The sequence below is a fragment of the Siniperca chuatsi genome, linkage group LG22 (genome assembly GCF_020085105.1).
Source record: "Siniperca chuatsi isolate FFG_IHB_CAS linkage group LG22, ASM2008510v1, whole genome shotgun sequence".
NCBI lineage: Eukaryota > Metazoa > Chordata > Actinopteri > Centrarchiformes > Sinipercidae > Siniperca > Siniperca chuatsi.
The window spans coordinates 8,718,638-8,731,538 of NC_058063.1; the positions used below are offsets into that span (position 1 = coordinate 8,718,638).

The 12,901-nt window shown below is 41.2% G+C and overlaps 1 protein-coding gene and 3 non-coding genes across 4 annotated transcripts; all 4 read right to left on the reverse strand.

Annotated features, from left to right (window-relative positions):
* Positions 1–5,089: 5,089 nt before the first annotated feature.
* On the reverse strand, positions 5,090–10,458 carry snx15 (sorting nexin 15). The gene is made up of 7 exons (XM_044184623.1): positions 10,228–10,458; positions 9,380–9,536; positions 8,594–8,709; positions 8,105–8,381; positions 7,833–8,006; positions 7,189–7,386; positions 5,090–5,794 (listed from the first exon to the last, which is right to left on the reverse strand). The coding sequence occupies exons 1-7, from the start codon at positions 10,324–10,326 to the stop codon at positions 5,655–5,657; spliced, it is 1,161 nt and encodes a 386-aa protein (XP_044040558.1). The 5' UTR covers positions 10,327–10,458; the 3' UTR covers positions 5,090–5,654.
* trnal-uag lies at positions 6,609–6,690 on the reverse strand. The gene has a single exon. It is a non-coding gene; the product is annotated as a tRNA-Leu (tRNA).
* Positions 7,502–7,583, reverse strand: trnal-aag. Its single transcript has one exon. It is a non-coding gene; the product is annotated as a tRNA-Leu (tRNA).
* A 1,994-nt stretch (positions 10,459–12,452) lies between the features above and the next one.
* trnam-cau lies at positions 12,453–12,524 on the reverse strand. Its single transcript has one exon. It is a non-coding gene; the product is annotated as a tRNA-Met (tRNA).
* Positions 12,525–12,901: the final 377 nt, after the last annotated feature.

Consider the following 12,901-nt stretch of genomic DNA (forward strand, 5'->3'; position numbering starts at 1 on the left):
GGTCCATTTGGATTCGAGGAAAACATTTATGCCTGACCTTGAGCAGCACTTTGTTACCTGTTGCTGGGAATGTTGCCCATCTAAACCCGCTTCCAAACTGTCCACAGGGCCAGTTTCCATTCCTCAGTTTATTCTGATCCTCTTGTTATGTCTTTTTGAGGATCATTTGTTTTGTCATCCATCCAAAGCATCACCTGAGTAACCTTCTCCTTCCCCATTCACCCCCCACCCCCACCCCCACCCCACCCCTGTCTCATCTCATCTCTGTCTCATCTACTTCTGATTAAAAATGGTTAGGCGCTGACTGAAAGGTCTCAGTTGTTATGGAAACGAGGCTGGTAACAAAAGCTGGACACATGGGTACAGAGGGAGAGAAAGAGAGGAGAGAAAAAGAGGGAGATGTGTTTGAATAAACATAAACATGCAGAGAGGAGGAGAGGGCAGGAAAGAGAGAAAGTGAGAGAGGTCTGAATAAATAAAAACATATGCAGAGGGAAGAGGGCGAGAGACAGCCATGTCATGAAATGATGGCTCCATCTGCAATAATAAATAACAAAAGATAATACCAGGGTTTTGTTATTCTAGGAAGGTGGTTGAACCACAAAGGTGTGTGTTTGTGTGAGTGTATTTGGACAGAGTGGCAGAGTGGGAGAAAGCAATTGATAGATAATACATGGATCTGCTGCACAAGCTAGAGAATACTAAAAAGCACAAATTGTTCACAGAAAAGCCAACCAAAAAGCCTAAAATTGTGCGCAAGTGTGTGCGTGAGTGCGGGAACTTCATCTCTCTGTGGGCTCATATTATGTTAACCACTTAGACCAACATCAGACACTCTCTCTCACTCACGCACACACAGACACACACACACACTCATACACACACTTCAGTACAAGCATGAAGGTGCCAGCCATATAAATAGGACGTCCCAGAGCGAGAGATATAAAGAGAAAGGGACTGACAGAGAGAGAGAGAAAGAGAAAGAGGGAAGAGAGATATTATAAATTCAAAGGGGGTGGAGAGGGGTGAGAAAAAGGATGGGGGAAAGAGTAGAGTGAAAAACTGAGAGAAATAGAGAGGGCAAGAACAGGAGGGTGTGAGGACAGATAGATATGAAAGGATCAATAGATGGCATAAAGTGTATGTTCATTGATTTACTTACAGGGAGAGAGTGATGGGGGAGAAAGAGGGAATGAGGGGGAGGGGGAAAGAGAGGGTAGAAAAAGCAGGGAGCAGAGAGAAGCAGAAAGAGGGATAGGAAGGGAGAGAGACAGCCATAATAAGGAGGAAATAACAGAACCATACTATAAAGTGGATGAGTATGTGAGGTATAAAGACCTAATTAAAGCTGCATTAATCAACATTTTTATATTAAGAATGGGTCAAATGACTATGAGTAATGTGAAAGGGGTCACTCATAGTGTCAAACCCACAGAGAATTATCATCAACTCTGTAGTTCCCCTCAGCTCTACAGCGCATTTTAGCCTCTTTAAGCTCACTGCTCGCAAACTCCACTCTCATTCCCAAACGCAGCAGGCAGCTGATTTCAGCGAAAAAGCTCTGATAAACCCACTGTACACCGCCTGCCCAGCACCAAACAGCTGACAGACACAGTTAGCGACTAGCTGGTGAACGCACTGGAGCATTTAGTAGCTAAAGAGACACATATTTCCTTCAGGAGTTGATGGAGACCAAAACATAGCTAAAAGGAGAGTGAATATTGTTCATACATTTGTCAGTTTGCCAGAAACACAGACGTCCAAATGAATTTTAATGTTGCTTTGTCTGCTGGATGTGTAAATACACTTGCTAAGACATTAGCCATAACAGCTTTATAAGGTGATAATATGTCAATTACGTGTTGGAGCTTGTTTTGTTGCCCCCGAGGCCAAAAAAAGAAAATCTACTTATTGTTGTAATGTTTTTCTATGTTTTTTACTTTATGTATTTTTCTTTGTTGTCCACCTCAGATTACTAGTGTACATTTTGGGTTAAATGTTCAACCATAAACATATGGAAATCTCCTTTATCTTTGAGATCCATCCTGAATTACATTATTATTTGATCAAGTTCTTGGATTAAGTGTCTGGATATAGTATCATTTTTAAAGTGATTGTTTCACTACGCAATAATATCAGTGGACCCTTCTTATGCCTCTCTAAATGCCCTCTTAATTCAAACCCCACACTGCTAGTTTGCAATACAGGTTTCCTGTTTAAACGTATATCTCACACCTTAGCCAAAATAACCCTGATGACATCACTATGACATCATCTGGGTTATTTTTTCTGACTTTGGCCAGCTCCTACCAGAGCCACAGAAGATATTATTCAACTGTTTTCACAGGCTGTGTACTGTAGTACTCCTTGTGATGAGTAAACTGAACTTCACGTGTAAAATTGGTGGATTCAAACTGCATCAGGTGTTGATTTACTTAATTGTATCCAGTTGTATTAAGAAGCTTTTGGTGATACTGTTCACCTAACGACCAGGCCCTGAGTTAAAGTGAAACAGACACTGAGAGACAGATAACATACTGTATGTCAAGACTGACAGTAACAGAAAGAGAGAGACAGGTTGGAACAAAGCATGAGGGTGAGACAGACAGAAAGGGAATGAGTGTGTTTATGTGTGTGCGAAAGAGAGAGAAGTGTACTCAAATAGCTCAGGGCAAGGTGACAGAGAGAAACGAACGGACAGAGAGGGATAACAAGCTCAAAGAGGGGGTATTGTGTGTGTGTGTGTGTGTGTGTTAGAGAATGAGAGAAAAAGGAAGACCGAGAGTACAGAAGGAGAGAGGGATAGAGGAAGCTGAGGGAACAAAAACAAAAACAGTGAGAGCGCAAGAGAGAGAGAGAGTGTGTGTGTGTGGACATCCGAAGGTGTCAGAGTGTGCTGTTTGGCTTAATGATGACCCACTGGGCATGTAGGTCATAACGGTTTGAGTCTCAAAGCCATGACTGTATGCCTGTGTGCATCCATTAGTGTGAGTGTGTGTGAGTGAGCGTGAATAGAAACTCACTAGACACACACATGTAAAGTGGGTCTCTTAGTGTGCGTTTAAGAGAGTGTTTGGTCAGAGGTTGGAGAAGCAGTTTTTCTAGCCGGTAGGACTCAAAGGATACACACACACACACACACACACACACACACACACACTCTCTCTCTCTCTCATATGCACCCACACACGCCGCAAATCCAGTTTTTGGCATAAACACTCACACACCAACAGCTGCCCTTCATGTCATACATGCACATGTAATGCACCATGTATGCCACTAAATTATGCACAAATACACACACACACATCTCTTTCTTTTGATCTCTCATGATAACACACACACGTGCGCGCACGCACACACACACACACTCGCTCTCTCTTATACACACACACAGGGGGAAGCTATTATGCTCTCAGGCTGGAGTGTTTTGATGGTATAATTGCAGTGGCCAGTGAGGAGAAAGAGACAGAGGGAGGGATGGAAAGAGGGATGGGGATGGAGGTAGAGAAAAAGAGGAGAGTGCTGACACTCTCAGCATGCTAATGTTGCGAGGCACTACCCCCCCCAGATTTCATCCCTCCCTCCATCCATCTCTTTGTCTCTCCATCTTCCTCTCTATCTCACATCCTCTACCTTTCTGTCCATCTCTCCCTCTTTCTAGTGCTGCACCTGTGAAATGCAGAGGTGGAGAGATGAGAGGAAAAGAGGGATATATATAACAGGATGGAGCAATGTTATCTCTTGCTTTCTCTGCCATCCCTCCTTCCTCTTCAAGCTCCCCACAATGCTCAGAACAAAGCATGCAAAAAAAAAAGACATGGGGGGATGAAAATAGAGGAAGAGGGAGGGTCAGTTTTTCCATCCCTTTAACAATGGGGGGATGATCTCTGCTTATCCTCTAATCACATCCCTCCTTTTTTCCTCTCCTCCGTCCTCTCTGTTATCTCTCGCTCCCGCAACCCCTCTTTTTCGCATCTGGTGAGAGAGAGGGTAGCCTTTTCCTCTTGCCGGCCTCCCTTTTTTGTCGCCTCTCCATCTGTTTGTCCTTCTAGTCCTCCCTTCATCCCTCTCTCCTCTCCAGAGAAGGGGTTCTGCTGTATGGCGCTGATCTCTTTCCTCTTTTCCCTCTCTTTTTTTCTCATTCACATTTTTTCTCTCTATCAATCCTCCTCTTTTGTTTAAATAGTCTAAAATACCAAACCTTAAAAAGCAGGTTGGTCTGATTCTTTAAGATATCATTCAGAACGCAAATTGAATCTCTCCCTAGGTGAATATGAAATATTCAGATGTTATTTTGTTAACAAAGTGAGATATGAGTGATGTGTTTATCACCTCTTTAACCGTTCGCTTTGCAGCACTGGAGGGCTTTCTTTCTTTCAGTACTTGCTACAGTACATGCAGTACATTTAACATAAGGAAAAACAGAATTAGCTGCAGCTGTTTTTCATTTGATCACTGTAGCACTGTAGACAGAAGAGTTCATCCACAGTGCACATTCTAGTTTCCTCGACAGTCCAACAGCTTATTTTAGTGAGCACTAAGCTAAACTGCCGCTTTGCTGTCAAAATTGCTCAGCTGAGCAAAACAAATATTGATAGTGATATACTGATTTATTGGTGGTGAACACAGGTAATGAGGAGTTTTCTGCACATGAGGATGTGTAATTGATATTATCTAAGAGCCAACAGCGCCTCTACGAGGTACTGCCTTGCTACTGCAAACCTTCAAACCTGCAAAATCTCTGAAATTATGAAATGATTAAAAATACTACTGGCTACATTAGTACATACATCATCGTAACATGCTGAATAGGTATAGTTTCAAATCAGTTGTTTTTACACCAGAGAAGGACTGCCAAACACCTCAAACTGGAAGTTTCTAGCCCCTTATAAACAGAAAAGTTACCATTTGTCACCAAAACAAATCATGTGGATTTATTATAGTGATTCTGACTTTGATTAATGAGGTTAGACCTACTTAAATATCCTGGCCTTGTGACTATTATTTTGTCCATCTGATTATGTAATCCAGCAATTGCAGTTACAGTCTTACACATTTTAACCAAGAAAACAGATATCTTATTGACTTAAATTAAATCATATTTATTAACAAATACATTGTGCAAAATGTATATTACTGATATACACATTCACTGTTTTTAACAAGAAAACATTGTAAAAGGAAGGAAGGAAATAAACAAGAGAAAGAGATAGATAGAGAGAAAGATGAAGGATTATTTATCTATCAATCCATTAAGTTTATGGTTACTTTCAGTTTCCAGATTTTCCGATTTTGTAAATCACAGATTTTTCACTAAACAAAGGCAGCTAAAGGAACTGTCTGCGGTGTACCTTAGGAGTGTGTGTGCTGGGGTAGTAGTTTTGCACCTGAATGAGCTTCTATTTCTGAATGGTGTGGTCCAAACGAGTATGTGTTCTCACTTTATGTATGTGTGTCAACATATCAAACTGTGCATTTGTGTAAGTATGCCTATGAGTATCTTCATCGAGAGAGAAAGAGTGTGTATGTCTGCATATGTGTGTGACATGTATGTGTGCGTATGTATGTCTCAACCCTGAGCTTCTTCTGTCTATGATCTGTCTTCATGTGTGTGAACAGTGTATATAAATATACAGTATGTGTGTGTGCATCTAAGGGTCCTGTGTATGTGTGTGTGTAGGTGTGTGAGTGTGTGTGGGCGAGGAATGCCTGTCAACCAACATCTCAGTGTGCTTCAGATACTGGGCTGTCCTTCTCACCACAGACTCCCTGCGTATCGGATCTGGATCTCCTGGACAGACAGACAGACACACAGACCGGAAGACGAAGATGATTATTTTCATTATTATTATCCAGTAATGGCATTAGCGCACCTGGTGCTGCTGCTGTGGATGCATAAAAAATCTTGAATTGTGTGCAGAGGCTGGTGTAATAAACCTATTATCTGAAATAGCTGACTTGACAACAAACAACATGCCTTTCAGAGTACAGTTCAACTGACTCTAAATGCACAGTTAGCTCCTTTTTCTATCACATTAAGGAAGCAAGAAAAGATTCCTTGGCACAGGTGGGATTCGAACCCACGCCCCCAAAGAAACTGGAGCCTTAATCCAGCGCCTTAGACTGCTCGGCCACGCTACCACATTACAGCACACTTATCGTTGTTTGACAGCTCATGGGAGAGGGGGGTTAACATTAACCCAGTCAAGGGTAGATCTGAACAACACAGATACTGAGAAGGCACAAAGTAAGCATACATAACCCATTAGAGGGTTGTCACATGTTAGCATAGTAGCAGATGACACACATACTTGTGTGTTAGTCTGGGAAGTTAATTTAGATCACATTTAATGAATGTAATAGTAATAACATTTGTCTAGAGTAATGACTGCACAATAACTCTTATCAGAATCAGAAATAGTTTATTGATCCGCGAGGGGAAATCTGTAATTCATTACAACTGAGTACTTTGATCCTGTCATTTTCAGAAATGAATGAAAGGGATAACTTGCTGAAGAAATTCTTTTGGCAAGTTCTGATGGTTCTAGGTGTTTCAGCTTTATATAATTCTTTACTTTTCTGTCTTTCAGAGAAAAAAAACACACTGGCAGCGGTGGGATTCGAACCCACGCCCCCGAAGAGACTGGAGCCTAAATCCAGCGCCTTAGACCGCTCGGCCACGCTACCATGTCCAAAATGGAATCCAGTCTGAAGTACAGTAAGCATTTCGTCTTGATATCTACACATACTGTTCTGTCTACATCTATTTACCGGTAAGTCATCTTTTGTGGCACCTTTTATATCATGTTGTTGCCAATTTAAAAAAAGATGGCCCTCAAAAGCCTCACTGTCAGTTTCATATGTGGTTTCTATTCCGCTGTCAGCTTCTGAGCTTCCTTCTACAGGTCATGAACAGCATCCGATTCCGCATGCCTAATTTCTTACTTTATCAGACTTGCCTTGCAAGGGCTGAAGAACTGAAGAAGGTTCAGGTAAAATGCCATACTGAATTGACTGCGTGTTTTGGACTCAGATGCAAGATTGTGAAAAACCAAAAGAGAAAACACAGAGTGTTGCAGTGGTGTTTCAAAATGTTGTAGGTTTTACCATGTCCCTCCTCCCTCCTTCTTTCTCCCCCCTGGTCCGCCAACCCATCTTCCTCAATCCCTTCATACATCTTCTCACCCTGTACTCCAGTGATCAGTATATCCACCGCTGTCCTGTATCCACGAATGGCAGAACTGAATTCTCCCTCCCTTTCCCTCTCCATTGCAGCTGTTAGCTCATTGGCAGCTTGGTTCAAGTAACCAGCGTCGCCTACATCCGTACTGGTTGGCGGCAGTGAGAACAATTCTGAGTGGTCACAGGAGGAATTGGATCCTTCTGAAACCGAGAAAAAAAGAGGAAGAGAAAATGATTTACTAGTAGAGAAATGAGAATGGTTTTCCAAAAGTTGTTCTCAGTAAGCCAACTGTGTACAACATCCAGCTGAAAAGCTTGGCAGCGGTGGGATTCGAACCCACGCCCCCGAAGAGACTGGAGCCTTAATCCAGCGCCTTAGACCGCTCGGCCACGCTACCTCAAGGTATACAACTGACTACTAGATATAGCTCCAGTCAGAAAGTTCTCTTCTGACCAGCTGGAGAACTTTTATTTCTCACTGTTTCAAAAGCTTGTTATTTAGTGTCAGCTTAACATAAGTTCATAAAGCCAGTCAGCCTATATAGACCTATTTTCACAAACAGGCTGTAATTAGATTAAGACAGAGATTTGAGTGGACTAAGAGCAGTGATATTGTTTTCTATGTATCCATTCACATTTATTTTTACCTTGTTTATAGCAGGGATCAAAGACAGCCAAGTCATTATCAGATAGCGGAGGTGGACCTTCTTCCTTTGGGGATGGGACTTGCTCTTCTGCCACAGAGTCAAACAGTGAATCAAATTCTTCCTGGGACTCTTGTGATTGGTGGTTTCTGGCTGGGGATGGGTCAGGTGACGGGACTGGAGGTGGAAACGTGGACCAAAAGGTAAAAACAAGATTAATAAGGAGAGAAAACAAAAGTACAGAACTGTGTAAATAGTGTTTGACCCCATCGTACCTCTGTCATCCAGCTCTGTATCGCTAAGCTCCTCTTGGTCTTCTCTCAGAGAATCTCCAATCTCGCTGTAAGCCTCAGCCGCCACCTCCGGTTCTCCCACTTCTAAGCCCACATTGGTGCCCAGGTCTTGGGGTAAGGTGGGTGCCTCCCGCCCCTCCTCCTCCTCTGCGGGTTCACAGTCTGAGGCCCTCCGCTTGGGGAGGGGGATGAGAGGGGGAGGCAGAGGCCCGGCAGAGGAAACAGGGGTGGGATCCAGAGGCCTTGTGACCTCACCACCCTGAGCGAGGAAGACATGGTAGATGTAAGGAGAGAGGAAGGTAGGATGGAAGGAGGTGTTGTGGTGTAGTAGAGCAGTGGGTAGAGGCAAAATGAAAAGGAGTCCAGTAACATTATGACTCTTGGTCTAGCATATGTTTTTGTGTGTGCAGTGTGCATGGCTATTTCATATCTGTTTCACTTCCTGTATGTGTGTATGCGAGTGTGTCTTACTCTGAAGAAGTCCTTGAGCTGTGGGCTATTGTAGAGTGCAGGTATGCTGGTAGTAAACAGAAGCATGGCCTCTGTGGCCTTCCTCCTCTCTTCAATCACAGCCTCATCAAACCTTCCTGAAACAGAGACAGACAATATAATAACCAATATAATAATGACGCTAGGATGATGATGCTAGGAAATGACATTGCATGGAAAAAAACAAAACAAAAACAAACTGGTCAACCTTACAATGTTTGTTTTTGGGGAGACTTTTAGATGTGTTTATTCAAATGGATGTCATTTTTCAGGTTGTAGTTTGCAGTGTCGTTGAGCAAATATCCAAAGAAGTCAGCATTAGTGAGGGTTTGGAACCACTGTTACTCTTTTCCAAAGCGGTTTGCCTTTGTGCATTCAACCGAAGCAGCAAGGCAGCAACTATATGTTGCCTTGAAACTCACTATAAATGGTGACTGTCCGTCCATTGGTATATGACTCAACTGTGTTGCTGCCTTTGCTGTTGTGAATCTGTAACCACTGAAAAATACTGTAATAGGCCGAGGGGAAATGTCACAAGCGTCATGACAAAATACTAAAAACAGCTACAAACAAAAAAGCTACAAACCACAGGTGAAAACCACAGCAGACAGTTGAGTCGACAGTGTCAAAACTTCTGTAGTGTATTATGAACTATTTCTGTTATTTATCTAGCCCCTGTAACACACCAAACAACTCAGTTAGTCAGTGATCGTGGCACTAGGTGACTTGGGTGTATCTATAGTGTATCACAATCTTTGCCCATTATACCAAAGAGTTGTGCGCGGGGAAAAGGTGGAAACTCCTCCTGTCTTCTGAACAAGTTCTTGTGTGTGTAGGCCAACTCCCCATGGAGCTTCTTCAGCTCTGAGAACCTCCTCCACACGACCACCTCCTTCACATCTTCGGGATGACGCTTGGACACAAACTACAAACCACAGACGAGAAAGGACAGATGATTTCATTAACTGCATGTCTGACATTAAGTGTCAGACCAGATTTTTGGCACCTTTGCACATATCAAAGGACAGTCTGTTGAAATTATGGGTGATATTATATCCTACCTATATATATAGAGGGGTAAGATGCAACAAGTCATGGATCAGTTCAGTTGTTATGTGTAAGTATGTTTGTGTGTAAATATAATGGAGGGTGATGAAGGCTTAGTTCTATGAAGATGTGATCCCCTCTGATTTTGTATGCATGCCTGTCTAGACCACGAGGTATTAGTGTGGTCATGGGGGTGCGGGAGCTAAATCACAAGTTCGCTCTGCTTCACTTGAGTGCTGCTCACTGTGCACCACTGACTGCCTCAAATAAAAGGCCCATTGTATATTTCTGCAGGGCCTTTGTGCTTTTATGACTAGTACTGTTGTGACGTCATTGTGTTATAAACGAATGACAATATAAAGTCACTTACTTTTGATTGATGTTACTGACCAAAGAGTTAAAGGCTACGACATACTAGACAATTTGTATGTTAATTACTAAAGAGAAATAACAAAACTTGTAGGCAAACCATAAGTAAATTAGAGAGTTATAAGTAACAGAGAGTTATTAAGCATAATAACAACATAGGTTTGTATAGCTGATAGTTTAGATAAAGAGTGTAAACCAACCCTTGCTGTCACTTTGTACTCGGTGTGTCCTTTCTCGTGTGTGCGTGGGTCAGTAACGGTAAAAAAACGGTAATATTCATCTTTGGGTTTTCGTGACATGTCCGCTCTCGGTAATAACAGAAACAACTGCGTGCTTCAGAAGCACAAAACAGAACTGTCAAAGCCGTTAAAGCTCTGTTGTGATTCTTCTGTCCCTCCTCTCCGCTGACTTCCTGGCTGGTGACGTTTACAAATGCGTGACCACGTAATGTGCGTCAAATTTGACGTCAAATTATTTAATTTTTCTCCTATTTTAAAATATGTCTCTCTTTATTCTTAATCTCGTTTTTATTAGTAGCAGTAGTAATATATTTGTACATATTTATATATTTTCTTAGTTGTCTGATGTAATAATATTTAGGAACTATTTTTGAACCTAATTAGCCTACTTGTAACACTCATAATGGCAATGCACTAGGTTGTTTATCTTTTTTTTTAAATCAGTGTTGTTAGTTACTATTTAGGTTTTGTTTGCACTGCAAATATTTTCTCATGCCTCCCTTTCTCTCATTAGATATACGTCTACTTCATTCAGTGCATTGTCCTTTTAAAGGGGCTGTTGTCAGGTACTGTTTGTGTATTGTTTTGTCTTTGCATTGTATTTGTATCTACATTATGTATGTTGTATGTGGCATCTTTAAAAATAATAATAAAAACTATAAATCTAAAAAAAAAATTATAATGGCAATGCACTAATTAAATTTTAATGTGGCTCCAAAGTATGACAGGACAAGTTCAATTTAATAATTCCAGTTGCATTTAACAGTTTACAAAAGTATGATAATATAAAATTTAAGTTGACATTACAATGAATTCCTATTGAAACATAATGCCATGACATAAATGTCATCTGCCAGTCTGTGTGTTTTTGTAGTTCAAATGCTGTTGAACTTAGGATGATCTCTTTGCAAATAAGAGAATCATATTTTGACAGTTCAATCATTTATATGGATAAATCAAGACATCAGATCAGTGCTTGGCACATTGCGCTTTATATTGGAGGTGAGTATATTACTGTTGCAATCAACTAAGAGGTGTGAGAATCTAATCAAAATATCAAAAAATTTGACAGAGCTTCAATTCCAAGTGCTTCTGAAATGCCATTTGAAATAGAAGGTCAATGTTTCAGTTCAGAGAATTGATGTAAAACCATGCATTACCTCCTGAACTGACCTGAAAAGCAATTGATATAAGAACAATGTTTGATTGAAATGGGAGTCAGAGTCATAAAAAACAGTCAAATGTATCATGATATGTGTAATCATCAGTATTGTCTTTGCGCCAATTTTTGCAATCAGTGTAAAGACCATTGGAATACTCCAGGGGGCGCTAAAGGTTCATGTAAGTTACACATTGAAGTCTGCTAAAGTGGAAAATGGACTTTATAGTATGTAGAAATGACTGAATTTTCTTTGATGATGCCTTTCTGAAATAACCAATGTAAATCTGTATTCATATTATTTGCAGATAAACTAACATGTGTCAACAATGCTAAAATAAGAGAAACACACAAATGAAGGTCTAGGCCTTGCCCTGTTTGAGACAATACAACAAAGAGAGCAACAACAGACTTCACTGTGATGCTGAGGAAGTTCCAGCTGTGCATTCACATCGTGCAACAATCCTTTCCACCTCTTTCCCAAGCTGTTATTTAATTCCCAGCTCTTCTCTATAATATGATCACTTCGAGGTCAGAGGACCTTTCACTATCCATTTTACTTTGTCTAATTTACTTTTTCACAGACTCAGAAGGGCGCTGAAATGATCAAACTATTCAGAAGATCCGTATCAGTGTTTTATATCACATAGTCAAAACCTTCCCAAGGCCTTGAACAATAGATAGCCTGAGTGTGAGTTTATATCTAACAGGCTGTAGCTCAAAGGTCAGTGTTCATCATCACGGCTGCTGCTTTCCTTTCTGGTAATTGCGTGTTAAATTGAAGGGAAAATGTGTAGCAGACACAAATTAGGTAAATATTTAATTTAAGATAATAAGAAAAATGGGCAAACTCAGTGACAGGTAGAGGTTGTGTTCAGGCTAGTATTAATGTGTATTTATGACACCATTCTTTACTATCATACAGAGAGGTATATAGATGGTTTTATGTGGTGGATAGAGTGTAGACAGAGCACAGATATAATTGCTTAAACTTTTGTAGGACAATGAGAGGATGTTATGTACAAAATAGCAGAGGATGGTTTCGATCCATCGACCTCTGGGTTATGGGCCCAGCACGCTTCCGCTGCGCCACTCTGCTCGCTTACAGTACAAAGGAGAGCTAGAGTAGTGCATCTGTGAATTGAACTGTTTGACCTGTTTGCATGCACAGAACGGCGCATTCTTACGTAACGTGCCGCCATTGTTTCCTGCTGACAGAAAGAGGAGGGAGAGGGAAAGGGGCTGAGACGAGGGAACAAGATTCAGAGAGTGAAAAGGAGAGGGGCGGGGGGAACAGTAGAGCTGTGTGTTATGAAACTTTGGTGAAGTGGGAAAGAATGCCATATTGTCTGTATGTGCTGTCAGCAGGATGTGTTGCTGGTGATTATGAGTTTGTTTTTATTTCTGCAGTTTGTACTGTATTCAATGTGTTTTATTCTTTTATATATGTTGGATGTATTTCTGTGGTGAATGTAC

Bases quoted from the DNA above. Each gene is read 5' to 3' on its own strand.
- snx15 (XM_044184623.1), bottom strand. From the start codon at position 10,326: ATGTCACGAAAACCCAAAGATGAATATTACCGTTTTTTTACCGTTACT. The intron at 8,007-8,104 runs GTACGATGGGGT...TTCCACCTCCAG, and splicing joins TACAGAGCTGGATGACAGAG to TCCCGTCACCTGACCCATCC. The intron at 7,387-7,832 runs GTAAAAATAAAT...TCTCGGTTTCAG, and splicing joins TGATCCCTGCTATAAACAAG to AAGGATCCAATTCCTCCTGT.